Source organism: Triticum aestivum, chromosome 3A (assembly GCF_018294505.1).
Source record: "Triticum aestivum cultivar Chinese Spring chromosome 3A, IWGSC CS RefSeq v2.1, whole genome shotgun sequence".
NCBI lineage: Eukaryota > Viridiplantae > Streptophyta > Magnoliopsida > Poales > Poaceae > Triticum > Triticum aestivum.
In genome coordinates, this window is record NC_057800.1 from 727,509,633 (window position 1) to 727,534,764 (window position 25,132).

Here is a 25,132-nt window from a genome sequence, read left to right on the forward strand (position 1 = left end):
CCCCCATGTGCTCATCCCACGCACGTACACCTGTTCCATTCCATAGTTGTAAGAGTTCTTCAACTAATGACCTTAGATACACATCAATGTCGTTGCCGGGTTGCTTAGGGCCTTGGATGAGCACTGGCATCATAATGAACTTCCGCTTCATGCACAACCAAGGAGGAAGGTTATACAAACATAGAGTCACAGGCCAGGTGCTATGGTTGCTGCTCTGCTCCCCAAAAGGATTAATTCCATCTGCGCTTAGACCAAACCATACGCTCCTTGCGTCATCTGCAAACTCCTTCCCGTACTTTCTTTCGATTTTTCTCCACTGCGACCCGTCAGCGGGTACTCTCAACTTTCCGTCTTTCTTACGGTCTTCTCTGTGCCATCGCATCGCCTTGGCATGCTCTTTGTTTTGGAACAAACGTTTCAACCGTGGTATTATAGGAGCATACCACATCACCTTGGCAGGAATCTTCTTCCTGGGGCGCCGGCCCTCGACATCACCAGGGTCATCGCGGGTGATCTTATAGCGCAATGCACCACATACCGGGCAAGAGTTCAAATCCTCGTACTCACCGCGGTAGAGGATGCAATCATTAGGGCATGCATGTATCTTCTGCACCTCTAACCCTAGAGGGCAGACAGCCTTCTTTGCTTCGTACGTACTCTCGGGCAATTCGTTGTCCTTTGGAAGCATATCCTTTATCATTACCAGCAACTTTCCAAATCCTTTGTTAGATACACCATTCTCTGTCTTCCATTGCAGCAATTCCAGTGTGGTGCCCAACTTTTTCTTGTCACCTACGCAATTCGGGTACAGTACTTTTTTGTGATCCTCTAACATGCGCTGCAACTTCTTCTTCTCCAAATTACTTGCACAGTTTCTCTTTGCATCGGCAATGGCCCGACCTAGATTATCAACGGGCTCATCTGATGCCTCTTCTTCAGCTTCTTCCCGCATTGCCGGCTCAGCTTCTTCCCGCATTACTGGCTCAGCTTCTTCGCCCATTGTTGTATCATCGTATTCAGGGAACCCATGGCCAGGATAGCTGTCGTCGTCCTCTTCTTCTTCATTGTCTTCCATCATAACCCCTCTTTCTCCGTGCTTGGTCCAAACATTATAATGGGGCATGAAACCGGACTTAAACAGGTGGACGTGAATGGTTCTTGACGTAGAGTAATTGTGACCATTCTTACAGCGAGCACATGGACAAGGCATAAAACCATCCGCCCGCTTGTTTGCCTTAGCCGCAAGCAGAAAAGTATGCACGCCCTCAACGAACTGGGGAGAGCATCGGTCATCGTACATCCATTGCCGGCTCATCTTCATTACACAACACCGAATAGACCAAATTAATACAAGTTCATACAACACTTAAATGCAACAAACAAACAACTCTCTAGCTAAAGCATTTAAATGCAACAACAAATACGATCAAGATCGCAACTAAGGTAACAATGGATCCAACAGCATAATGATACCAAGCCTCACTATCGATGGCATATTTTCTAATCTTTCTAATCTTCAAGCGCATTTTCTCCATCTTGATCTTCTGATCATCGACGACATCGGCAATATGCAACTCCAATTCCATCTTCTCCCCCTCAATTCTTTTCAATTTTTCTTTCAAGTACTCGTTTTCTCTTTCAACTAAATTTAACCTCTCGGCAATAGGGTCGGTTGGAATTTCCGGTTCACATACCTCCTAGAAAAAATTTCTATGTCAACTTGATGGGCATAATTTGTCATAAACACGAAATGCAACTAGTTTTAAAAGAGAATATACATACCACATCCGAATCATAACAAGGACTAGGGCCGACGGGGACGGATATCAAAATCATGGCACTATATGTATAACAAACAACGTACGGGTAAGATAATTATACGAGTAACTATATATCCAAATCACACAAACATCAATTTTTATATAAAATTTCATGAACAAGAGGCTCACCACAAGGTGGTGCCGGCGACGGGACGGTGCGGGCGATCAACGGTGGCTACGATGGAGATTTAGAAGGCACTAAGTAAACCACACCTACATATGCAAACTAAGTGTTATTTTTGACCTCAAATTGCATATAAATCAAATACTAGCACATATATATATATCCTCCCAAATCACTAAACTCACAAATTAATCACTATATAAAGCATTACAAGAGCTAATCTAGCAATGAGAGATGAAAGGACAAAGTTGCTAACCTTTGTGATCATTTGAATGGATGGGGGCCTTCAAATCTTACAAATTTTGGGCAAAATATGTGATAAGCTCGAGAGGAAGAGGGGAAGAACAGAGAGGAGAGGGGAAAGGGGAAGAACAGAGCAAGCTCGGGTGGACGAAGGGTTTATGTAGGATGACCTTTAGTACCGGTTTGTGCCAAGAACCGGTACTAAAGAGGCTGGAGGGGCCCCATTCTGACAACATCCTGCCACCACTCTCATTAGCACCGGTTCGTGGCACGAACCGGTGATAAAGGTTCGTCACGAACCGGTACTAATGAAAGGGGCCCGGCTAGCCGTTGGAACCGGCACTAATGTATACATTAGTGCCGGCTCAAATACAAACCGGCACTAATGTGCTTTACATTTGACCCTTTTTCTACTAGTGGACACAAGGTGGCGATGCCGGAGATTGGTCAACATCTCAATTTCATTCTGAAATTCCTGGATGCCCTGCTGGGGCTGAGGGTTACCACGCTTGATTGCCACCTTCAGCCTACCAGCTATCTGACCGTGGTATACATTCCCAAACCCACCTTTGCCTAGGAGAAAGGTCTCATCGAAGTTGTTGGTGGCTTCCTGGATTTGCTTGAACGAGAAGTTGTGGCAAAGCTTCAAATCCTTCGAGTGCGAGGTGGCCAATAGCAATTCTCTATCTCCGTTGGGAGGATGCCCATTGGTCTTGCCATGAGTGTAGTTAGTTTTCTTCCGCCTGTACATAACATAAATGCAGAAACTGGAAATGAACAAAGCCAAGACACCAGAAGCAGCTCCACCACCAATGATCGCTGGGATTCTAGCATTTGTTTTATCTTGACCATGAGATGCTGCCCTATCACGATTTTGCTTGGGTGTAGGGTTGACACCTGCAAGATTATTATTGCTGTTATCCTGTAGCTTGAATACTTCCAGGCCATTTAGAATTGCATCATAATATTGTGGTCGGCTACTGAGATCAGGGTGGAGTGCTACCCACAGATCTGTCTGACCATGACCAACTGTGACAACAACGTAGTTGGTGTAAACTGGTATACCGATTCCTCCGCTCCAAAGAATGACATCCATCTGCTCCACTGCTGTCTGGTTGTTGATGTATATGAAGAAACTCCTCTGGTTTACCTTGGTTATTGGATACTGGATCTCACAGAAATGGAACCTCAGAAGGTAGTAGAACCCTGCATCGACAAGCAAAATCCATGTAAGATTGTACCCCATGTTGATACCTGCATCTCTCCCCATGGATACTGCTGTCTCATAGATATAGATTGGTGCTATGTAATCCGGCATGCGAAGTGGGTAACTGATTGTGACATTTCTGTTTTTGAACAAATTCAAGCCAACTGAAGATCCAGAAATATAGCGGCCGTGATCTTCCCATGAGCGGTAAAAGCCATTATCATATCTCGCAGGGAGCGTCGTACCCCCAACATTAAGACGGTACATTGTTTCAAGGGCTATGCTAGAGGAAATTGGGAATAGATCTGGGTTCCCACCATTCGTGAATCTTGGCACTGGCATCGTGAAAATGTCAGGAGTGTGCACAATTTCGATGCCATTCACAAACGCATAAGACCCAGCATGGTGTGTTGATGGGGAAAATGTGACATTGAGTTGATCTGAAGTAACATTCAAGGAGTATTCACGGATGAGGTAAGTGCGACCCATGGCCTGAGCAGTCTGGAAAGGATTGAAGTCACTTAGAAGGCTATGGATCCCTGCAGTGACACTAAACAAGGCATCTGCAGCAGTATGTTCAGCATAAGAAGTTGGATAGAAGTAGAGCCGAAGGAACATGCGGCCAGGGCCAAACCCAAAAGGATATGTGAAATTCGAAGTGAGGATGCGAGCAGTCATGTAAGGTACTGGGGAAGGAAGTGAAGGGTCCTGGTATGATGCCTTGGCTGAAAAGCCAGGAAAATCTAACCCATAGTTAGCGTCCCCATACCATGTTCGACCATCAGAATCACTGGCATTGCTGGTGGTACCACAGCTTACGCTGAACTGTTCAGAGCCTTTCCAGTCGGCAGACACCACGGGAAACAAGAGAGCTATCAGTGCAAGGCATAGGTAGGCAAATATCTGGAATGATGGATTGAGTAAGCCATTGCTCATGTCTGTCAAGATCTAATGCCTGGGACCTTCTCTTCTTTGATATATTGTTCCAAGAGCAAATGTATCAAGCAAATGCAGAGTTTTCAAGAATTAGCGGAACAAAGTTCATTTTCTATCCTTTTCTTGCTTTCTGGTGAATGTGCAACAGGACCTGACCTGAATATGCAGAAAAGAAGGACAAAAAGAATTAATTGCAAACTGAGTTGAGGACTAACCTGATTTACACCAATATTAGTCAACAAGAAAATGACCCACCATAGCGTTTGAAAAGACTAGGACAGTTATGAAGGACTTTATGTCTAACCACCAACTACAAATTACAAACCCTACAAGAGCCGTAGAAAGCTAATAATTTGAAAACAAGTCAAGACTACTTGCTGTTGGAACATGGGAGTAGCAGATGTGTTTCCCAGTCAAAAAGCATATTATGGTTGCCATAAGATGACAAACTTCCATTCAAATTACCATCTCATCATGTTTTATGTAAATAGGAACATCATTACAGCCGGGGATTTGAGTATGCACTATAATTCTCCAATTTATCTTACCAGTCATGCACCTATGATTTTAGTATGCACTAAATCTTGGGATACGCCCTCCTGTTCTGTATATGTTGTATGGCTAGAGAGATATCCCAAAAATTAGAGATATATATTATTAGTTGGTAGCGTTTTAGTAGTTGCTATCTTTACATATTAGCTCTATATAAGGAGGTCCACTTGTACTTGTTACAATTAAGCAGGGAATAAACTGATCTAATCCTTTCTGTAAAAGAACTGATCTAATCCCGGTGTCCTTTCTCGAGTCCTCCCCTGCCCCTGAAGCACGGCAGCCATTAAGGTGCTGTCGTGCCTCTTGCGGTTCCAGTTACTTAATCCTAACATGCTCCATAACACCTCCCATAATAGAGATTAAGTTTAGCATCCATTATTATGCTAACAAATCTCAAGGAGTGCACAAATAAAGAGAAGTAATCAAAGAAGGGATTGAAGAAATCATAAGGTTGCGTGTACCTGATAAGATAGCTGAAGTTGCCAGTGAAGACAAGGTCGAATGTCTACAGGACGGATGATACATCATTGGCAGTGTAGCTACGCCTTGGGTTGGTGGTCTAAGGACCAGGCGATCAGAAAACGGAGGATAAATGCAGTGGAGTTTGACAAACAAGTACCTATGCTTTGTACAAAATACGATGAATAACTATTTTCTTTTTACATGTAGTATTTCTGTTTTTAGCTTCTACTGATTTCAGCACATCAAATTTATGCGCCCTCGAAAGATTGGCTTGTAATCATGCTTATAAAGTATGTTTAAATCCTTTCCTATCTGAGAATTCAGTTGTTTTAATTATCATCTCATATTGTGTGCTCTCACCATTCCATATCACACCTCGACAGCAGGAACATGACACTTCAGTAAAATTTATGCTCTATTCCATACATACACCCATTATAGTTTAGGTACTTCTACTGTTTGAAAATACTTGGCTGGAACATGGTAAAATACATGTGCATGCATTCTTTTGTACAAAATTATGTTCTATTCCACGTAGAAAGAAAGAAAAGAAATACTTATATTATGAAATGTACTAAACTGACCTGACCACATCCTTAAATCTGAAATAGGGACAAGAAACTAAGGAAGAAGGTGTGATCGAGAAAACGGAAAATGCAAGAAAGAAATACTTATATTATGAAATGTACTAAACTGACCTGACCACATCCTTAAATCTGAAATAGGGACAAGAAACTAAGGAAGAAGGTGTGATCGAGAAAACGGAAAATGCAAGAGGATTTTATAGCAAACAAACAATACAAAGACCGGCACTCTGCTCAATGGCATGCCGGACAAAACAAATCAATAACTTTCATGACTGACTTGCAAATTGCCCTGAATGGTATCTCCAGAATTGATAACTCTATAGAAAGTGACTTTTTTTGTTTATATTTGGATTTATAATTTGTATTGTAGCAAAGAAGCGAATACGATGGATGACCTTGACTATTAAAATAAATCAGAATCCAAATAGAAAATTAATCCCCCCCCCCCCCCCCCCCCCCCCCCCCCCCCCCCCCCCCCCGCGGCACACACACAAAAAGGAAATATCTTATATATTTACTTGCAGGCTTCTTTCATGCTACCATAATAGTCCACATCACGTTATCTGAACAATTGGACCCATATTTTGTGGCTACAATGAAACGAGGTGTAGAGTCCACGCAAAATATCAGGCCTAGCATGCATGGGGTTTATGTACCTCAAGACATCGATGAAGCCTGTGCTTAATTGCAAGGATCGTTTTCAACAAAATTAAAGAGGGTTGTTTTCAATGAAATAAAAAAGCAGGTTTGTTTTCTTTCAACGAATAAAAAAGGGTTGTTTTGAATGTACATAGTCTGAACATGTTACATAATTAAGCACACGCATAGTGTGCTTATCTAGCTTGATGGAGGAATATTTGTAGACAATAAGCGTCCAGCTACATCCTTGGGTGTGTCTGGACTGGAGTTGGGAGAGTTGTCTGAACGGATGAGCATCTTAGGGGAGATTTTACCTTACTGAGTAGGATGATTATATCCGCTGTTTGCTACATCACTCCTATACACGGCTAAGATATGCATCGAGCTCTTTGACTTTTGTTTCATGGGAGTGTTATACAAGGCTAAGATACTCCTGTGAAAATGCTTTGAGGGCTTCAGATTCCTCTGAAGAACAGAATTCCTATGAGGGAACAACTTCAGAAAAGATAATCAAAATGGCCCAATTGAACGCTCTTTTCCTTTTTGTAGCTTAAGGAGAGTGTTGATGGTGTTTTCTTCTCCTGTCCTGTTATTTGGATTTGCGCCTCGGCGCTTTTATCTGTGCGATGATATGTGGTGCACTATTGCTTGTTTGAGTTTTAGAAGCTGAGCTTCTCTGACAGCCTGCTGATGTAACTCGCAGGTCGACCGTCTTCTTGCAGAGACCACCAGTTGGTTTCGTCTCGAGTGTTACATTCGGCCGTTGGTCGGGCCTAGCTTGTGGGTTGGGTTATCGGCCTTCCTGGCCGCCGTTTTGGTTCTGCTGAATGCATGCGCTGGTTTTCTGTTTTGTCCCGAGTCAGGTTTCCCTTCCCCTGGGCTGTTTGTGTCCCTGAACCTGCTGGCTCTGTATGGGAGCTGGTCCATAAACGAAGCGTACAGCTCGCTACCTTCGTATACCGTATCATTGCTAGTCACGATGGAGTTGCTTGGTGAATTGGTGATGTTTAATAGTCAGAATGTATGCTCCTGTTGCAAGGGTTTAATGATGCACAAAATGCATGCCCCTATCTATCGTCCACCAAGCAAGCTAGGCTTGAACAACCGGGGGTTGATGTGAGGCATGCAATCAACCTGCCCTGGGCGTGGTCACCGCGGTGCAGTATGCATTCAGTCACTAAGGTACTGTTTATTTATGGCGGATAGGCTGCTTCGGCGATGGAGCTGCACGGCGAGGAGATGGCGGTGATCAAGGTCTCCGGTAGTCGTGTGGCTTGTCTGATGATGACGTCCTAGACCTGGTTTAACAAGGCATGCTGTCGTGTTAAAATATGCCATAATTAATTTTCAGCCACAAAATTAATAAATACTACTCCCTCCGTAAACTAATATAAGAGCGTTTAGAATGCTAAAGTAGTTATCTAAACACTCTTATATTAGTTTACAGAGGGAGTAGTATTCTTGTAGATGTGCAGTACCACATGTTTCTATGGAAAATATAACATTACAGAGTTTGAATCATTAATCATTGCCATCTCTCTTCAAACTAAACTAACGTACCCTTGTAAGGTCCTACGAATATAGAAAAAGGCACATTTTATTTAACAAAAAAATGTTCCTATGATTCATGAGATTTACTGAAATATAGTCTGGTGCGTCCGGTGTAGCACTCTTGCGGCCTTGGACGGTTTCGGGAAGAGAAGCCGCGAGAACATGCAACCCCCCCCCCCCCCCCCCCCCCCCCCCAAACCCCCAAATAGCGAATTGATGAGATTGCACATTTCTACAAGTTCGCCATTAGTCCAGTAGCATCACCAAACAGCGCCAGAAGCTCTTTCATAGACAGCAATTCGCTCTCTTTTGGTTTGAGGAAAGGCACTGCATCATCTACTTATAGCGACAGGCGATGACGCACACCCCATCTATCCAGCGGTTCGAACACACCAGCAGCCTCTGCCTTGTCCACCATCGTAAGAACATCCATGATCCGAAGGAACAAGAGGGCAAGAGGGGATCTCCCTACCTCAACCTGTGCGCGTGCCAAATACGATGGCCCGGTTTACCATTCATCAACATCTTTGAACTTGCCGTGGTAAGAAGCAGAGAAACTCAAGAACACCATCTTGGCCCAAAACACCTCTTCTCTAAGACTTACATCAATAGAGGCCACTAGATGGAATAAAAAGCTCGCACCATTTCCAATTTAATTTATATGGGAGGGACCTTGCGACAATGAAACAAATTGACCTATTGATCGACCAGTAGGAAATTATATTGGATTGATCGTCTCCGGATGAATGCCCTTCGATTCACCATAATGAGCATATTCAACATAGGACTCACCTGCAACGCAAGAGCCTTGGTGAAAATCTTAGCTAAAACATGAATCCGAATAATGGGCCGGAAGACCATGACTCGCTGTCTGGTTGTAGATGGCTGAGTTTTGACGCGGATCTTCATACAACTCCACATAGCCTCCACTGTGCGTCAGATTTTAGGTTTTTTCTGGCCCAAGCCAAGATGGCCGAGTTTCAGTCATTTAAAAAATTTCCACAAAACCTTGGACGAAATTGCAAAATCAAAGTTAGATTTTGAATGAAATTTGACCAAATTTTTGACTAGGCCGAAAGGTACTTTTCCGCCCCAAGCCGAGATGGCCGAAATTGGATTTTTTCAGCCGAAAATCAAAATTATGGTGTGCGTTGAGTCGATGATCGCCTACGACGAAGTCTGAGTCGTTTGCTCAAGATTTTGGATGGCGATGATGCCTCTAAGTGTTGAGTGATGATGATGACGCCTCTGTGCTGTCTCGGTGAGGCCCTCTTTGGAGGAGTGTGCGTAGGGTATGTGTGTGCCGCTCATCAGTTGTGATGGTTTCATTATGTTTTCACTCATAACTGGGCAATCTTGTTTTCGCTCGGTTTTCTTTAATTAACTGAGTAACTCTTTTCTTTTTAATGAACGCATAAATCCTCTCATTTCAAACAAAAAAAGTATCTCAGTACTAATAAATGATACTACATCGTAACTGGTAACACATCCCTACTTGAAAGCAACAAGACTGGAGCAAGATATTCTAACACACTAGAATGTTAGTTTTACTCATAAGTCACAAACACACCACAAATTTCACCCGGAAGGAAGACTCCAGCAAAATAAAACTAGTGGTTGCCACGGCCATCCATCCATCTCAACCACCACGAAGACGTAGACACAAATGAAGGGTGCACTCCTCATGAACCTTGTAGTCCGCCAAGGTGCCACTCTCCAGCTGCCTGGCAGCAAAGATGAGGCGTTGCTCCTTCGGGAAAGGGGCGTAGTTCCTCTCATAGATCTTCACCTTGACGCTATCAATGGTGTCCAAGCTCCCAACCTCGAGAGTGATGGTCTTCCCAGTCAGCACCTTCACGAAGATCTGGATCATGTCTCCTCTCGGAATACACGGGTGGAGGACAAGGAGTATTGTGGACTCCTTGCAGATGTTGTGGTCTGCCAAGGTGCGGTTCCCGTTTTCTAGGCGCCTGCCAGCGAAGATGAGGCACTGCTGATCTATGGGGAAGCCCTGGAGGGCATAGATCTTGGCCTTCACACGGTCGATAGTGTCTAGGATGTCAACGTCAAGGTTGTTGATGATCCTGCCCATCAGTGTCTCCATCACGTAGATCTGCGTCTTCTCTTCAAGGTCAATAGTGGAGTCCTGCTGGATGTTGTAATCGGCCAATGTACTGTCATCCTCTAGCTGCACCCCATTGAAGATGAGGTGATACCGCTTCTGGATATCTTCTCATTGACGGAACGGAAGGTGTCTGATGGGTGCACCCAGACCCGGATGGTTCTACCGGTGGGGTTCTTGACAAAGATGTTCATTGTTCTGGATGAGCAAAAACCAAACACCGGCAGTCGTTAGGCACTTGTATGTTTAAGCTATAGAGCAATGCACAAAAACGTCAACAATTCCAGCAGGTACGTACTTAAGCAACGGGAGAAATCTTGTCACAAGGTGGAGCAGTACATATAAAGATAGTTTCTTCCCAAAAGAAGTTAGTGATGAACAGTTTATAACGTTGTCCTAAGATCTAAAACTGAGATGATCCTAGCAATCACCGACATGAGATCCTCGCACTAGCTAGTAGCATAGAATATGGATACGCCCAAAACAACAATGACCAGCTCTGTACCTTGAAGTGGATCGACCACACGTCGATGCTTGTTGCTTCCGCCGGAGAGAGAGCAGGCAGGGAAGGAGATCGCGATCCGGAGTAGTACGAGAGTTAGGGTTGGGGATAGAATATATAGATGGCGTTCTTTTTATAGGGTCCGGTCCAGTCTATTAGGTTTTACAATACCATCGCACATATATACACCCTTAATTAATTTCTGTCACAAAATTGGAATATCATTTTTTTTCTTGCACGGATCCCACTCATTTTGGCCGATTTTTTCATTGGTTTCCTTACCCCGGTTTTCCTTTGCTTCTTATGCGTTTCTTTTTCTGGATTCATGCTGCTTCGATCGTCGGGGTTTTTGCCTTTCTGCTTGTTTTTTTCTGTTTCTTTTGTTTTCCTAGTTTTTAAACATTTTTACAAAATACATGAATATTTTTTTAAAAATATAAATATTTTAGAGAATTATGCATTTTTTCAAATCTCATGATTTATTGTAATTTTGTATAAAAAATTAAATTACAATTTTTGAAATTTCATAAACATCCTAAATTATATAAAATAATGCTTTTTCATAAGAGGAGTTGCTGGCTTTTTAACCTGTTTTTTTTGGTGAATTCGATTTTCTTTTGGACCGAAGGAGAAACGCTGCAGCGCTATTGGTCCTGGCCAACAGTGAGTAATACTATCATCTATTCATCACCGTGGGTGATGCCATGTTATTATCAGTATTTTTGAAAGATATATTATTATTTTTAAGAAAATAGTTGCCACAAGTATGAATACTTCCCAGAAAATTAATAAATAGTAGTCTTAATTTATTTTAGAATAATTTCCCGGATGCTGTTCAGTTTCTAAGCGAAGTGCATCACAATTTTTCCGCAACTCTCTCATTTTTTACCACACACACCACGTGGGCATGCCATGTGATCATGCCAAGTTTCATATTTTTTTAAGAATTCATTTACACCTTTTTAGAAATCAAAATTCATTTATCCCAATTAAATACCTAAAAATTCATTCACAGCTCGCACATGCGACGACCCTGCCAACAGGACAAACAGCTCCAACTTTCCCTTCAAAGACTAGACTGTCTGCCGGCTTTGGTATGGCTGCTGGACCTCCACCTCTACACCGTTCGTCCAATGGCCATCGGCACCGGTCATCTGGTGCTAACAACAAACAAGCGCCTAAAGCACTTCCCACTCGTCATCCCAAGAACAAGCTCAAGGGGGACGTCGTGATGCTGCAACTGCTAGTGTTGACCCCCCCCCCCCCCCCCCCCCCCCGGCGATGTGTGCTCTTCACCGGCGTTCCCGTCGTTGTCAGTTACGGTCGCCCCCACCACTCAAACTCAATCAGCCCTAGACGGTAATGCGGCGACTTCGGCCTCTTTTGACACTATTGGCCATCTGACGAAGAGTAAAAAAATTGGGTCTTTGGTGTTTCAAATGCAGTTCATATGACCATCTATCTAAGGATTGCACGGTGGTTCATTTTTGTCGCATTTGCAACAACTACGAGCATATTTGTGTTTGCAGATCTTGTTATGTAATATGTACAGTTGTCCTTTTTTCTGTCATTGTACAAGGGTTCAAAGGAAAGGAATCAAGGTAATACTTCTGTCCAATATTATTTTTTGTTGAAAATAGCATATTTTAGTGCTGAAAACCTGAGATTTGAAAAAAAAGGCCAAATAATAGTCAACCGATAAAATCGATTAATCGTCTGATTTCCGATTAATCATTTAATACGCAGCCGATCGAGATATAACGATAAGTGATACCCTCAACGGTATATACTACCGATGTAGGGTCTCCGCGCGAGTAGCAATGTTTTTGGAATGACATTACCAGGCTTTTCCCTACTATTGAAACAGGTAGCACATCTGTACTTGAAAACAACAAGATTGGAGCAACATATACTAATAGTAGTAGAATTATAGTTTTTACTCATAAGTCACAACACACCGCTAATGTCAGCTGGATGGAAGACTCCAGCAAAAATAAAACTAGTGGTTGGACGGCCATCCATGCATCTCAACCACCATGAAGGCGTAAACTCTCCCTAGAGGGGAGAATATCTAGTGATACCAGACCTTAAATGCTCCCATGATACTATTTCAAAAAACTTAATTTTAAATGCTTCAAAAAATTGTGAGATAAATCATGAATGTTCATAAGGTATGTGTCAACAGCACCTAAAAATTTCAGCTTCAAATTCGAAATGCACATTGAGAACAAAAAAGACAAATCCAGATGTGAATAGGCTTTTGTCTTTGTGACACTATTCATGCTAGATTTTTCATTTTTGTTTCTTAATGTGTTTTTCAAATTTGGATTTGATTTTTTAAGGGGTTGTAGTCACATATGCTGTGAACATCCACAAAAAAAATCAGTATTTTTTGAAACATCTAAAATTGATTTTCCAAAATTGGTATCACGGGAGCATTTAGTGTGTGGTATACTCTCCCTAGAGTCAAATGAAGGGTGCAATGCTTTGTAATCTTGGAGTCCGCCAAGGTGCGCCCTCCCTCCAGCTGCCCTGCCAGCAAAGATGAGGCGTTGCACATTCGGGAAAGGGGCGTGGTTCCTCTCATAGATCTTCACCTTGACACTATCGACGGTGTCCGAGCTCCCAACCTGGAGAGTGATGGTCTTCCCAGTTATCCCCTTCACGAAGATCTGCATCATGTGTCCTCTCGGAATACATGGGAGGAGGACAAGGAGTATCGTGGACTCCATGCATATGTTGTGGTCTGCCAAGGTGCGGTTCCCGTTCTCTAGACGCTTGCCGGCGAAGAGGAGGCACTGCTGATCTACAGGAAAGCCCTCGAGGCGATAGATCTTGGCCTTCACGCCGTCGATAGTGTCTAGGCTGTTGAAGTCAAGGTCGATGGTGTTGCCCATCAGCGTCTCCATCACGTGGATCTGCATCTTCTCTTCAAGGTCAAGAGTGGAGTCCTCCTGGATGTTGTAATCGGCCAATCTACAGTTATCCTGTAGCTGCACCCCATTGAAGATGAGGCGATACCGCTTGTGGATGTTCTCCATGACGGAACACACGGTGTCTGATGGGTGAACCCAGACCCGGAACGCTGTTCCGGTGGGGTTATTGACAAAGATGTTCATTGTTCTGGATGAGCAAAAACCGAACACTGGCAGTCGTTAGACACTTATATATTTAAGGCTATAGAGCAATGCAAAAAAACGTCAACGGTTCAAGCTCGTACGCAGTTAAGCAACAGGAGAAATCAAGTCACAAAGGTTGAGCAGTACGTATAAAGATAGTTTCTTCCCAAGAAAAGCTGATGCTGAACAGTTTATAACGTTGTCTTAAGATCTACTCTCTCTCCCTTCCAAAATAAGTGTCGCTGATTTAGTAAGACGGAGGGAGTAACTGATAATTAGATGAACAATTAACAAATTACATCAGACAACCATCCAATGTAATCCTAGAAAACACCGACATGAGATCCTCGCACTAGTAGCATAGAATATGGATACGCCCAAAACAACAATGAACAGCTCCGTACGTACCTTGAAGTGGATCGACCACACGTCGATGCTTGTTGCTTCCGCCGGTGAGAGAGCAGGCAGGGAGGGAGATCGCGATCCGGAGTAGTACGAGAGTTAGGGTTGGGGATAGAATATATAGATGGCGTTCTTTTTATAGGGTCCGGTCCAATCAATTAGGTTTTACAATACCATCGCACATATACACACCCTTAATTAATTTCTGTCACAAAATTGGAATATCATTTTTTTTCTTGCACGGATCCCACTCATTCTGGTCGATTTTTTTCATTGGTTTCCTGACCCCGGTTTTCCTTTGCTTTTTGTGTGATTCTTTTTCTGGATTCATGCTGCTTCTTTCGTCGGGGTTTTTCCCTTTCTGCTTGTTTTTTCTGTTTCTTTTGTTTTCCTATTTTTTAAACATTTTTTACAAAATACATTAATATTTTTTAAAAATAAATATATATATTTTAGAGAATTATGCATTTTTTCAAATCTCATGATTTATTGTAATTTTGTAAAAAAATAATTTCTGATTTTTGAAATTTCATAAACACCATAAATTCTATAAAATAATGCTTTTTTGTAAGGAGTTGCTGGCTTTTTAACCTTTTTTTTTTGGTGAATTCGGTTTTCTTTTGGACCAAAGGAGCAACGTTGCAGCGCTATTGGTCCTGGCCAACAGTGAGTAATACTATCATCTATTCATCACCGTGGGTGATGCCATGTTATTATCAGTATTTTTGAAAGATATGTTATTATTTTTAAGAAAATAGTTGCCACATGTATGAATACTTCCCAGAAAATTAATAAATAGTAGTCTTAATTTATTTTAGAATAATTTCCCGGATGCTGTTCAGTTTCTAAGAGAAGTGCATCACAATTTTTGCTCAACTCTCTCATTTTTTACCACACACACCACATGGGCATGCCATGTGATCATGCCAAGTTTCATATTTTTTTAAGAATTCATTTACACCTTTTTAGAAATCAAAATTCATTTATCCCAATTAAATACCTAAAAATTCATTCACAGCTCGCACATGCGATGACCCTGCCGACAGGACAAACAACTCCAACTTACCCTTCAAAGCCTAGACTGTCTGCCGGCTTTGGTATGGCTGCTGGACCTCCATCTCTACACCATTCGTCCAATGGCCCTCGGCGCCAGTCATCTTCGGTGCTAACAACCAACAAGCGCCTAAAGCACTTCCCACTCGTCATCCCAAGAACAAGCTCAAGGGGGGCGTCGTGATGCTGCAACTGCTAGTGTTGAACCCCCCCCCCCCCCCCCCCGGCGATGTGTGCTCTTCACCGGCGTTCCCGTCGTTGTCAGTTACGGTTGCCCCCACCGCTCAAACTCAATCAGCCCTAGACGGTAATGCGGCGACTTCGGCCTCTTTTGACACTACTAGCCACCTGACGAAGAGTAAAAAAACGGGTCTTTGGTGTTTCAAATGCAGTTCATATGACCATCTATCTAAGGATTGCACCGTGGTTCATTTTTGTCGCATTTGCACCAACTACAAGCATCATATGCACCGCTACCCTGTTCTCAAGCAATCAATGCCAGCCGCCATTTTTTTTAGAAAAGGAGGAATACCCCCGGCCTCTGCATCTAGATGATGCATACGGCCAATTTATTAATTATGAACACAAGACCTTACAAAGTCGTACAACAGTAAGACCAAAGCCACCATCTGAGCAACCTCTGTCGCTACTCCTATCTAGCTGATGAAGGGGCGCTGATGGTCTGGACCTAATACCAAACAGATCTCGCAGCCAAACCTAACATCTAAGACCTGAGGTCCCAACCAGGACGCTTGCCGGGTATGGGCACCCACCAGTCCAGCGTGCTCCTCAACCAGGACGCCTGCCGGGTATGAGGCCGCCACAGCCACCTGCCACATATCCATCTTCAGAGCTGTACTGCTGCACCGGTGTTGCCCGGTCTCGCTGCCGCCGACGCCACCACGACGCCAGACAGCGTCGACCTCCTGCGCGTGTCCGTCACCACACATCTGACGCCAAGCCTCCGCTGCTCCATACCGCCAAGAGCCGCCGCCAAGAATATGCAGAAAGAAACACCGCTCCACCGAAAAGGGAGGCAACACACCCCCACCCCTCACCTGCAGACCCTCCCATCCGATCCCAATGTCTTTGGCGCCGCCTCCAGGAAGACGGGGCGCCACCGACGCCCGATCCGCATCGGATCTTGGGCTTTCACCCAGACATGGGTCGAAGTGGAGAGATGGTGTCCTCAGCAGCGCCCCCAAGGAGGAAAGCGGCGCCAAAAGGCGGCGTCGCTGCTGCCGCCCAGCCAAGGCGGCCAAGGTTTCCCTCGGACCCCGATCTGCTCCACCAGAACACACCGGAGGTGGATCCGGCAAGATCCAAAACCCAACCGGGGACTGGGAAGGGATGCATGGAAGGGAGGGGGGCAATACCTCCAGATCTGGCATGGGAAGATCCCTCAGGCACGCCGCACGCCACGCAAGCAGGGGCCGCCGCCCCTGGAACCGAGGGCCTCCGCGGGAAAGGAGCGCCGAATACCCCGCCGCCACCTTCCCCGGCGCCCGCTCGGGCTTTCCCGGCGGTCGTCTCCGGTGGCGGCGGTGGGGGGTGGGGGGTGGCGGCGGGGGATAACCCTAGACTCCCCCGAGTCGCCCTAGGGACGACGCGAGGGACGGGACGAAGGATTTCCCTCGCGCAATGTGGGTTGATTTGATAGTTATTACAATGTTTGTGCAACTTCTGGACTCACTCTTCAAGGAGAACCTTGTCTTCTTATGTGGTGGAGGCCGAGGTTGCAAAAATCTCCGCGGTTCAAACTTCGTGGAAGTGGGAAGCCGTGCCTCATGGAGCCAATGCTTTTTTAGTTTCTTTCCGTCCCGTGGAGATTTTGCAGCATGTGACAACGTTTGAGTATAATGTCAAATCACATGACGTGAAGATTGCTTTTAGTGAATGGAATGTCAAGGAGGTTCCGTCGCTACTTCCCTTGCAGCTTGTTTGGGTGCACGTCACCGATTTCCACCACCTCTACGCCATTTCCTTAGTCTGTGGGCGGTCGGATCAGGTATTTGTGCCACTCAGGATGTTGACTTGGTTTGCTTGCGTTGACACGATATTGTGTGGATCCAGGTGGCTGTTTATGACATGGATATTTTAGTCAAACATGATGGGTCTGATGAAGCCTCAGTCTCCTCTGTTGCTTATGTCAAACTTAATTGGGGTGCATTTCGGTTTGTGCTAGAGGATGATGATTTTATGGCTCATGACGACCTCATTCCTCGGATTTGGGAAAACCATGATGATGGGCATGCTGATGGTGCTAACAGGGATGAGGATATACCAAATAGAGATGCTAGTAAGCGAGCAAAAAACGTCCGAATTCATGGTGGTAATACGACGTCTGGGGCATAAACTGTATCAACTGTTGTCCCCATGCAGACTACTCATGTGGGCTTTATACATGCGTCACCACTGTTTCTTCTACATTTCTTGTGCCAACCGTGTCTCCTCAAGCACTGGCGTCATCCGACGCTCATTCAGGCCAAGGAACCGTACACATGCATGTGCAGGGCAGTGTCAATGCTTCCAATTATTGAGATTTCTGCTGTCTCCATTTATGAAGGGACCCAGGGTGCCAGTTTGAGGAGTTTTTTCTTTCTTTCTTCAACTAGCAAAGTGATCCGCGCAATTGCGCAGGCTAGACCTTAAGTATTTATTTATATTTAAAAAAAATAATATACCAAAAAATAATAGGTTTTGTTGTCAATCATTGTAAACTTTGTGACTACTCAATCTCATGATATTAGTAATATTTTTTTTTCATATTGAGTGTTTTATTTTGTTGTTGAAATATGGAAAATCCATGTATTTTTTAGTTCAACATGATGATTTAATATGTAGCAATACAATGCATTCACTTATTGAAAGGTGTTCACTCAGTATACTGGGTTTGGTTTGATTTAGTGAGCATTAAGTGTCCATATCAAGCAATAATCCACACTAACTCTTTCCTAATAAATGGTTCGTCCATAAGAAACAAGCAATAATTCTTTCTTGATAAAAAATGTGTCCATATCAATCAATAATCAACAGTAATTCTTTCCTAAAAGATGCACTTTTTATAGTCCTTTTTTCTGGCAGTAGTTTATAGAAGCCACGTAGTTCCATGTCCTTATGATATTATATATTGTCCCTTTTCTTTGGTTGGAATGTATCAAGCAAGAATGGATGGAAGGTCTGCCACTGCTTGTTTACTGGTGATGCTTGTGTTGTTCGGAAGCACTACATCTGGAGGTATGTTCTCTGTGTTGTTGTTTATGTAGAGTTCTTAGTGCATATGTTATTCCAAGCAAGAACATTGAAAAATATAAATAAGATTTCAAGATCATATTACCAAAGTGTTCTCAAATAGTACGTTGATGCACATTTTGCGTATGTCCTTTACGATTTGGGTACATCTTACTACTTTTATGCAGCGTTGTAAGAATCATGTCATTACAATCAATGTCTCACCTTTATGTATAATTTTTATTATGTTTGCGGTATGCAGAGAAATGTGCGGTGGTTAAATTTCCGCTCGTGATCTGCAACAATCTAGCATGCAAGCATGAGTGTGAGTTTTGGGGCCAGGGCAGGAGGGGGGAAGAGGGAGGAGGAGGAGGACGAGCGCCGGAGGGAGGAGGAGGAGGAGGAGGAGGGGGCCGCCGGAGAGGGAGGAGGAGGAGGGGGCCGCCGGCGGAGAGGGAGGAGGAGGGGGCCGCCAGCAAAGAGGGAGGAGGAGGGGAGGAGGAGGGAGGGACCTTGGGGGGAGAAGGATGACGACGACGAAGGAGGAGGGAGGAGGGAGGACGGCGGCGGCGACGATGATGGAGGCGACAGAGGCGATGAGAGAGTGTGAGGGCGAGAGTGAGTGGACGCGCTCGGGGCGCCGGTTTGGATAGGGGCCCTTAGTGGTAGTGCTTGTCCATGAAAAGCGCTATTGCTAAAATCTATAGCAGCAGTACTTTTAACTGGAAAAGCGCTACTAGTACACCTATAGCAGTAGGGCTTTCTGCAAAACGCGCTACTGCTAAGGCTAAGCATGTAAAAAAAATCAAAAATACATTGATCATCAATGATCTTTTTGTGTAGAATCTAAATTTTCAATAGGAATCTTCCCTGGTTCAGTTTAAGAACTGGTAAAGATTCCTATTGCGGCCACAGATCCTACACACATAGAGTTTAATGAAGATCAAGTGGTTGTGATGGTTTGAGAAGCACCATATTTGAGGTGGTAAATATTCTGTTCGCGGAGCGAGGTGGGACTAAACTTTGGTCTTATTGGGACTGAATTTAGCAGTAGCGCTGGTTAGGGAAAAAGCGCTAATGCTGAGATCAATAGCAGTAGCGCTTTTAACGAATGAGCGCTACTAGTATCCCTAGCATACCTGGAACGGTATGGCAATTTTAGTAGTAGCGCGTTTCCTAGCTACAACGCTACTCCTATCATCATATTCGCAGCGCTAATCCTACCCAAGCGCTACTGCCATTTGGCAGCAACGCTTGCTTTTTAAAAGCGCTACTGGTGAGCTCAGGTGTATAAGCATTTCCCTAGTAGTGTGGTTCTTACGAGGAAAGATCCAGTGATGACGGTGTGGATTTGGACAAGCTCGAGGCCGAAGAAGATCAGTTAGTTATGTTTAGTATGTTAGAAGTAGTTATATGTTCTTCGAATCGAATATTTTGAATCAAGTAGTTCAAACTTATGTTATGCAGTGCATTATGTATTACTTTTGTTTCAAAATGTGTTTGAATCAAGTGGCTTCAATTAGTGTTTGAAATGAAGTTTTGTGCAAACTAGTTCCAGAGAGTTACATTTTGCTCTGTTTACCATGGTGTGCGTCCAGTTCCATCCCCGACGGACGTCGGGCACTTTTTTACCCGTGTCCACGACTTGATCTTCTTCTGCTCCTCGTTAGAGTGAGTCTACTTAGTGAACTGACAGGACACGGAGATCGATTGAACAATATGCAGGAGTCGTGAACCGCGCACAAGGTCCTTCTTAAACTAGAAACAAGTGAAATAATTGTTCCGGGTCACCTTGGTTGTATTCAGTAGTTAGTAGGGGAAGTTGTCTGGCTTGATATCTCTCTTCCCTGTAAGGAAACCCATCACAAGTCCTCAAACTGACATGCCCTTCCAATCGGGGTTATAACGGGTCCGATTTCGTAATACCATCCAATCGTGTTGGTACGGTGGGTTCCCCATACCCACTATTTGGGAAAAAAAGTTTGTCATAGTAGCTCAAACCTCCAATCGGGAAATGGGAGTTCTAACCAGTCCTAACCTCAAAGAAAACAAGAAATGGGTCTTTTCTAATCACATAATATGAGAACAACATGCAAGGGAGAAGGATTTAGGGAAAGCTACTCAAAAGAAAAGGGGTGGATTTTTTCTCGCTTTTGGCGTAGGAGGCCTTCCTTTGGGAGGGCCGCGCGACGGGCTATTAGCTTAGTGGTAGAGCGCGGCCTTGATAATTACGTTGTGCCTTGGGCCGATTTATCAAGAAATCCCTATTTGATGCGCTTTGCGTCAAAATGTCGTTGTTTCGCGTAGGAGATAGAGCGGTTGTTTGGATTGGGCCGGCCTGTTTCAGCGTTCCCGGTTTTGGAAACTTTCTAGAGGTTCTCAGCCATTTTTCTACGGTTTTGGGAAACTTCTAGAAGGTTCTTGAACTGTCATTTTTTTCTGTTCTATTTTTATCCTTTTTGTCTTCCTGTTCCTTTTCTTTTCTCTCCTTTTTTCGATTTTCTTTTTTTATGAACTGTTTATTTTCTTTTCTTTCCTGTTTTAGTTTCTTTGTATTTCAATTTGCATTTTATTTTTTTACCTTTTTCATAAAATGTTTAGAAAATTACAAAATGTTCGCATTTTTACAAATATTTTTGGAAATTTCATAAAATGTTCCTGTTTTTTAAATTTTGTTCAGAAATTTGTAAAAATGGTCAGTAGTCTAAAAATGCTTAGATGTTCAGACTTTTTGTTTGCTTCTTTAAAAAAAGTAATCGCAAATTCATAAAACATATAGAATATTCGAGTTTTTGAAAATGTTTCCATTTTTATGTATTAATAAATTGTTCGTGTTTCCAAAAAAAATTTGGGACTTTCAAATTGTTCTTTACTTCAAATTTTGTTCTCTAATTTCAAAAAATGTTGAGGAATTTGAATTTTTTTTGTTCCCATGTTAAATTGTTGGTCTCGATTTTAAGGAAAAATATCTAAATTAAAAATGTTACGCATTTTTTTGTTCCCATATTCAAATTTGTTCTTGATATCAAAATTTTGTTCTCTAAATTCATAAAATATTCGGCATTTTAATAAAAAAATCCCATGTTCAAATTTTGTTCTTAATTTGAAAATGTTGTTGTCTAAATTCAAAAAAAATAGGGATTTCAATTTTTTGTTCAAAATTAGAATGTATTCATAATTTTTGAAAATTTGGTCGTGTTTGTCAAGGATTGTTTGGAAGTACTCCCTCCGTTCGGAATTACTTATCTCGAAAATGAATGTATCTAGAACTAAAATACGTCTAGATACATCCATTTCCACGACAAGTAATTTCGAACGGAGGGAGTACAAAATTTTGCTCCATTTTTTTGGAAATCTGTTCATGATTGTTTTCAAGTGTTATGTTTTGCGGCTGTCTTTAGGTCTTGTAGTATCGTGTTGTACTTCTGTCAGTATATGTCGAAAGGCCCTTTGGCTAGCAGCACGCCCACAAATGAGTGGGCGGTGGCAGGTTCAAATCCCTTAAACTCCTGTTTTTCGCGTTCGTCAGTTTTCACCTTGCACCGTGTGGGCCGGCCCAGTTAGCCCCCCCCCCCCCTCTGCGTCAGGTTCCTATATGACGCAAAATGCATCATATAGGAGGTCCTCTGCCAAACGATTTATCGGGAACATACTGATAAATCGAGCCTATTCCTAACACTGTGTATTTGTGTTTGCAGATCTTGTTATGTAATATGTACAATTGTCCTTTTTTCTGTCATTGTACAAGGATTCAAAGGAAAGGAATCAAGGTAATACTTTTGTCCAATATTATTTTTTATTGAAAATAGCATATTTTAGTGCTGAAAACTTGAGATTTGAAAAAAAGGCCAAATAATAGTCAACCGATAAAATCGATTAATCGTCTGATTTCTGATTAATCATTTAATCCACAACCGATCGAGATATAACGATAAGTGATATCCTCAACGGTATATACTACCGATGTAGGGTCTCCGCGCGAGTAGCAACGTTTTTCGAATGACATTACCGGGCTTTTTCCTACTATTGTACTCCCTCTGCCCGAAAATACTTGTCATCAAAATGGATAAAAAGAGATGTATCTAGAACTAAAACACGTCTAGATACATCCCCTTTTATCTATTTTGATGACAAGTATTTCTGGACGGAGGGAGTAACAGGTAACACATCCGTACTTGAAAACAACAAGATTGGAGCAACATATACTAATAGTAGTAGAATTATAGTTTTTACTAATAAGTCACAACAGACCGCTAATGTCAGCTGGATGGAAGACTCCAGCAAAAATAAAACTAGTGGTTGGACAGCCATCCATGCATCTCAACCACCACGAAGGCGTAAACTCTCCCTAGAGGGGAGAATATCTAGTGATACCAGACCTTAAATGCTCCCATGATACTATTTCAAAAAACTTAATTTTAAATGCTTCAAAAAATTGTGAGATAAATCATGAATGTTCATAAGGTATGTGTCAACAGCACCTAAAAATTTCAGCTTCAAATTCGAAATGCACATTGAGAAACAAAAAAGACAAATCCAGATGTGAATAGGCTTTTGTCTTTTTGTGACACTATTCATGCTAGATTTTTCATTTTTGTTTCTTAATGTGTTTTTCGAATTTGGATCTGATTTTTAAAGGGGTTGTAGTCACATATGCTGTGAACATCTAAAATTGATTTTCCAAAATTGGTATCACGGGAGCATTTAGTGTGTGGTATCACCTGATACTCTCCCTAGAGTCAAATGAAGGGTGCAATGCTTTGTAATCTTGGAGTCCGCCAAGGTGCGCCCTCCCTCCAGCTGCCTGCCAGCAAAGATGAGGCGTTGCACATTCGGGAAAGGGGCGTGGTTCCTCTCATAGATCTTCACCTTGACACTATCGACGGTGTCCGAGCTCCCAACCTGGAGAGTGATGGTCTTCCCAGTTATCCCCTTCACGAAGATCTGCATCATGTGTCCTTTCGGAATATATGGGAGGAGGACAAGGAGTATCGTGGACTCCATGCATATGTTGTGGTCTGCCAAGGTGCGGTTCCCGTTCTCTAGACGCTTGCCGGCGAAGAGGAGGCACTGCTGATCTACAGGAAAGCCCTTGAGGCGATAGATCTTGGCCTTCACGCTGTCGATAGTGTCTAGGCTGTTGAAGTCAAGGTCGATGGTGTTGCCCATCAGCGTCTCCATCACGTGAATCTGCATCTTCTCTTCAAGGTCAAGAGTGGAGTCCTCCTGGATGTTGTAATCGGCCAATCTACAGTTATCCTGTAGCTGCACCCCATTGAAGATGAGGCGATACCGCTTGTCTATGTTCTTCATGACGGAACACACGGTGTCTGATGGGTGCACCCAGACCCGGAACGCTGTTCCGGTGGGGTTATTGACAAAGATGTTCATTGTTCTGGAGGAGCAACAACCGAACACCGACAGTCGTTAGACACACTATATATATTTATGCTATAGAGCAATGCACAAAAACGTCAACAATTCCAGCAGGTACGTGGATAAGCAAAAGGAGAAATCTAGTCACACTTGAGCAGTACATATAAGTTTATAAGGATAGTTTCTTCCCAAGAAAAGTTAATGATTAACAGTTTATAACATTGTTCTAAGTTCTATCTGAGATTACCAGATGAAGAACAAATTCCATCGGGCAACCATTCAATGTAATCCTAGAAAATACCGACATGAGATCCTCTAGCTAGTAGTATATAGGATATATAGAATAGAAAGGCGCAAAACAACAATGACCAGCTCTGTACCTTGAAGTGGATCGACCATACGTCGATGCTTGTTGCTCCCGCTGGAGAGAGAGCAGGCAGGGAGGGAGATCGATCCGGAGCAGTACGAGAGTTAGGGTTGGGGATAGAATATATAGATGGCGTTCTATTTATAGGGTCCAGTCCAATCGATTAGGTTTTACAATACCATCGCACATATATACACCCTTAATTAATTTCTGTCACAAAATTGGAATATCATTTTTTTCTTGCACGGATCCCACTCATTTCGGCCGATTTTTTTCATTGGTTTCCTGACCCCGGTTTTCCTTTGCTTTTTGTGCATTTCTTTTTCTGGATTCATGCTGCTTCTTTCGTCGGGGGTTTTGCCTTTCTGCTTCTTTTTTTCTGTTTCTTTTGTTTTCCTAGTTTTTAATATTTTGTACAAAACACATGAATATTTTTAAAAATTTATAAATATTTTAGAGAATTGTGCATTTATCAAATCTCATGATTTATTGTAATTTTGTAAACAAAATTTTAATTTATGCTTTTTGAAATTTCATAAACATCCTAAATTCTATAAAAAATGCTTTTTTGTAAGAGGAGTTGCTGGCTTCTTAACATGTTTTGTTTTTGGTGAATTCGGTTTTCTTTTGGAGCGAAGGAGCAACGCTACAGCACTATTGGTCTTGGCCCACAGTGAGTAATACTATCATCTATTCATCACCGTGGGTGATGCCATGTTATTATCAGCATTTTTGAAAAAATGTTATTATTTTTACATGGTAGAAAAAAATCAAAACAAATACTAGAAAAAATTGCATTTCTTTTGCATGGTAGTTAATTTGGTGCATGAGGTCCGCTT

The 25,132-nt window shown here is 42.8% G+C and overlaps 4 protein-coding genes across 4 annotated transcripts; all 4 read right to left on the reverse strand.

The window, feature by feature from the left end:
- Positions 1-2,368: 2,368 nt before the first annotated feature.
- LOC123063537 (receptor-like protein kinase FERONIA) lies at positions 2,369-5,465 on the reverse strand. The gene is made up of 2 exons (XM_044487345.1): positions 5,344-5,465; positions 2,369-4,486 (listed from the first exon to the last, which is right to left on the reverse strand). Exon 2 carries the CDS (start codon positions 4,328-4,330, stop codon positions 2,570-2,572), a length of 1,761 nt encoding a protein of 586 aa, XP_044343280.1. The 5' UTR covers positions 4,331-4,486; positions 5,344-5,465; the 3' UTR covers positions 2,369-2,569.
- Positions 5,466-9,607: 4,142 nt separating this feature from the next.
- LOC123059488 (polyubiquitin-like) lies at positions 9,608-10,877 on the reverse strand. Its single transcript, XM_044482050.1, has 2 exons — positions 10,749-10,877; positions 9,608-10,441 (listed from the first exon to the last, which is right to left on the reverse strand). The coding sequence occupies exon 2, from the start codon at positions 10,223-10,225 to the stop codon at positions 9,761-9,763; it is 465 nt and encodes a 154-aa protein (XP_044337985.1). The 5' UTR covers positions 10,226-10,441; positions 10,749-10,877; the 3' UTR covers positions 9,608-9,760.
- Positions 10,878-12,651: 1,774 nt separating this feature from the next.
- On the reverse strand, positions 12,652-14,398 carry LOC123059486 (polyubiquitin-like). The gene is made up of 2 exons (XM_044482048.1): positions 14,273-14,398; positions 12,652-13,868 (listed from the first exon to the last, which is right to left on the reverse strand). Exon 2 carries the CDS (start codon positions 13,862-13,864, stop codon positions 13,097-13,099), a length of 768 nt encoding a protein of 255 aa, XP_044337983.1. The 5' UTR covers positions 13,865-13,868; positions 14,273-14,398; the 3' UTR covers positions 12,652-13,096.
- An 8,409-nt stretch (positions 14,399-22,807) lies between these two features.
- On the reverse strand, positions 22,808-24,556 carry LOC123059487 (polyubiquitin-like). The gene is made up of 2 exons (XM_044482049.1): positions 24,307-24,556; positions 22,808-23,945 (listed from the first exon to the last, which is right to left on the reverse strand). The coding sequence occupies exon 2, from the start codon at positions 23,939-23,941 to the stop codon at positions 23,255-23,257; it is 687 nt and encodes a 228-aa protein (XP_044337984.1). The 5' UTR covers positions 23,942-23,945; positions 24,307-24,556; the 3' UTR covers positions 22,808-23,254.
- Positions 24,557-25,132: the final 576 nt, after the last annotated feature.